The 2,345-nt window shown below is 51.7% G+C and overlaps 1 protein-coding gene across 1 annotated transcript in view; it reads left to right on the top strand.

Moving 5' to 3' along the window:
• The window catches only part of LOC143284955 (uncharacterized), a 43,368-nt gene extending 41,899 nt beyond the window's left edge, over positions 1-1,469 (top strand). The window contains exon 4 of the mRNA XM_076592117.1: positions 237-1,469. Coding sequence (XP_076448232.1) covers positions 237-1,469 — 1,233 coding nt within the window. The remainder of the gene's footprint in view (positions 1-236) is intronic.
• Positions 1,470-2,345: the final 876 nt, after the last annotated feature.

Raw genomic sequence — 2,345 nt, 5'->3', positions numbered from 1 at the left:
ACTCCATGAAGTAACGGACTGTGGTGATGTTGATGTGCAGGAGGTGAAGAATGCCCGAACTAAGGGACTGTGGTGATGTTGATGTGCAGGAGGTGAAGAATGCCCGAACTAAGGGACTGTGGTGATGTTGATGTGCAGGAGGTGAAGAATGCCCGAACTAAGGGACTGTGGTGATGTTGATGTGCAGGAGGTGAAGAATGCCCGAACTAAGGCAGTGTGGTGATGTTGATGTGCAGGAGGTGAAGAATGCCCAGGCAGCGCAGGCAGAGGGCAGAGCCTTGAAGATGAGTGGAGACGAAGACGTCAGTTCTACCTCGCCAGGGATCTACCCCGTCGCCATGGTTCCTGCGGTGGGCCACCAAGACGATCGGGACCTCAGCAGGGGCATGCCAGACCCACATGGCATGCCTGACCCTCGCGGATTGCCGGATCCGCGAAGTATGCCGGATCCCCGCAGTGGGCACAGCCCTGGCAGCAGTGGTCAGATGAATGGCCAGCACAAAGTTTCCAAGGTGAAGGAAGAGCCTCCGCTACATGAGGTGACGGAGTCCTCGGTCTACGCACCTAGTGGGCCGTCTGTGTACGTCCCCTTCAGTCCCCCAATGATGTGGGGACCAAACAACGGTCAGCATCAGTCCGACTTCAGCTCCATGCAGTACAATTACCAGCCACAACAGCAGCAGCAGCAGCATCATCAGCACCAGAAGCAACAGCATCAGCAACAGCAGCAACAACAGCAGCAGCAACAGCAGCAGCAACAACAACAACAACAACAACAACAACACCTCCATCAGAACGCCTTTGCAAGTCACCAGCAGCACAGACAGAACAAGCTGCCGTCGATCAACAACGCCTTCCACGAGAAACCCCAGGGCATGACAATGTACGGTGGCCGTTACAACATGGCCCCCACCAGCAACAGCGGGGTGACCACCTCTGCCGGGCCTGTGGCGGGGAACCAGTTCGGGACAGGAGACGGACGGATGTCCTATGACTACTACATGGCAGCGGCCTATTCCCAGGGCCAGGCGATCTACAGTCCCGCCCACAGCAGCCCCAACATGGCAGCGGCCCCTGCCGACCTCTCGCTGGCGGCTCGCGGCACCAAGCAGCACCACCAGGAGGACAACTCCGTCTTCCTGGACAAATCCTCGCTGCCCGATGAGGCTCAGCTCCCACAGAGCATGCCCAATTCCCACTCTGCCTTGTCCCAGCAGAGGCAGCGCGGCATGGACAATCTGATGGCCGTCTCCATAGCTGGCCTGAGCCAGCCCCAGCAGGATCTGATGTTTCAGGGCAGCGCCAACAGCGCGGACACATTGCTGGACGGGGCCAGTGGAGACCCCATGGCTACAAAAGAGGGTCACACTTCAGACAAAGATCTGCTGCACAGGAACGAGGAAATGCACATGCGAAGTCTGCATGCTAGGATGGAGTACACGCAAAAGATGCAATCAGTGAAGCAGTAAGGAAGGAAAGACTGTGAAGGACAATGACTGAGATATGACCCAGGCATTGAGAAAGCGGCAACCTGGCTGCTTGTCGAGGCTGGGAACACTTTCAATTGGCTTGAGTAAAGACAAACGGAAAACATTTCTGTAACCAAGTGTTTGGCGTGGCATAGTTGTTTTCATTTCGGTTCGCTGTTTGAATAGCAGCATGCAACAAAGAGCGTGCTTCACAGACACGGATTATACACACACGTTACAAGAACTGATTATAAAACGCTGATCAGTGATATTATGTGAGTGAGTTGCTTTTAGAGATTATTCCTGCTTTTATCCTTATTGCCATTTTAAAGGTCATTCAGCATTAAAGTACACGCAGCCAAATAGCAGGTTTACGAACGATACTGCGGATCTTTTTTTTTTTCTTTTTTTTTTCCTACAATGCACATGATATGAAATATAGTTATATCTGCTATATGCTCTGCTGTCATGTGACTGATTTGATTTGCAAACCCCCCCCCCCCCTCTCTCTCTCTCTCCCCCCATCTCCAAATGTGGCTTTACTTACATCAGTATGCTTATTCTTAAGTCAAATTTGAATTCAAAAGTACTGGTAGAAGGGTACCACGTCCACTGTTATCCTTCTGTTGAATCAGGAAAGAAAACGAGAAGGGAGGAAAAATGAAGAATCGATCGCCAAGAGTTCTGTGCTGTGTTTCCACCATTTGAGGTTTTAATCCACGTCAGCCACACCACCCCCTGCCCAGTGTTGTGGATGGGACAAGTGGCTGAAAGTAGATTTAAACCAGACTGAAAACAAACCTACAACTGGACTGTTATATAGCTTTTATAGCCGCCAAAGATTGACAGTATGAGCTGGAATGAGATGCGATGACG

The sequence above is a fragment of the Babylonia areolata genome, chromosome 8, assembly GCF_041734735.1.
Source record: "Babylonia areolata isolate BAREFJ2019XMU chromosome 8, ASM4173473v1, whole genome shotgun sequence".
Lineage (NCBI taxonomy): Eukaryota > Metazoa > Mollusca > Gastropoda > Neogastropoda > Buccinidae > Babylonia > Babylonia areolata.
The sequence above is the reverse complement of the archived record's forward strand: the minus strand, read 5'-3'. Positions and strand labels throughout refer to the sequence as shown.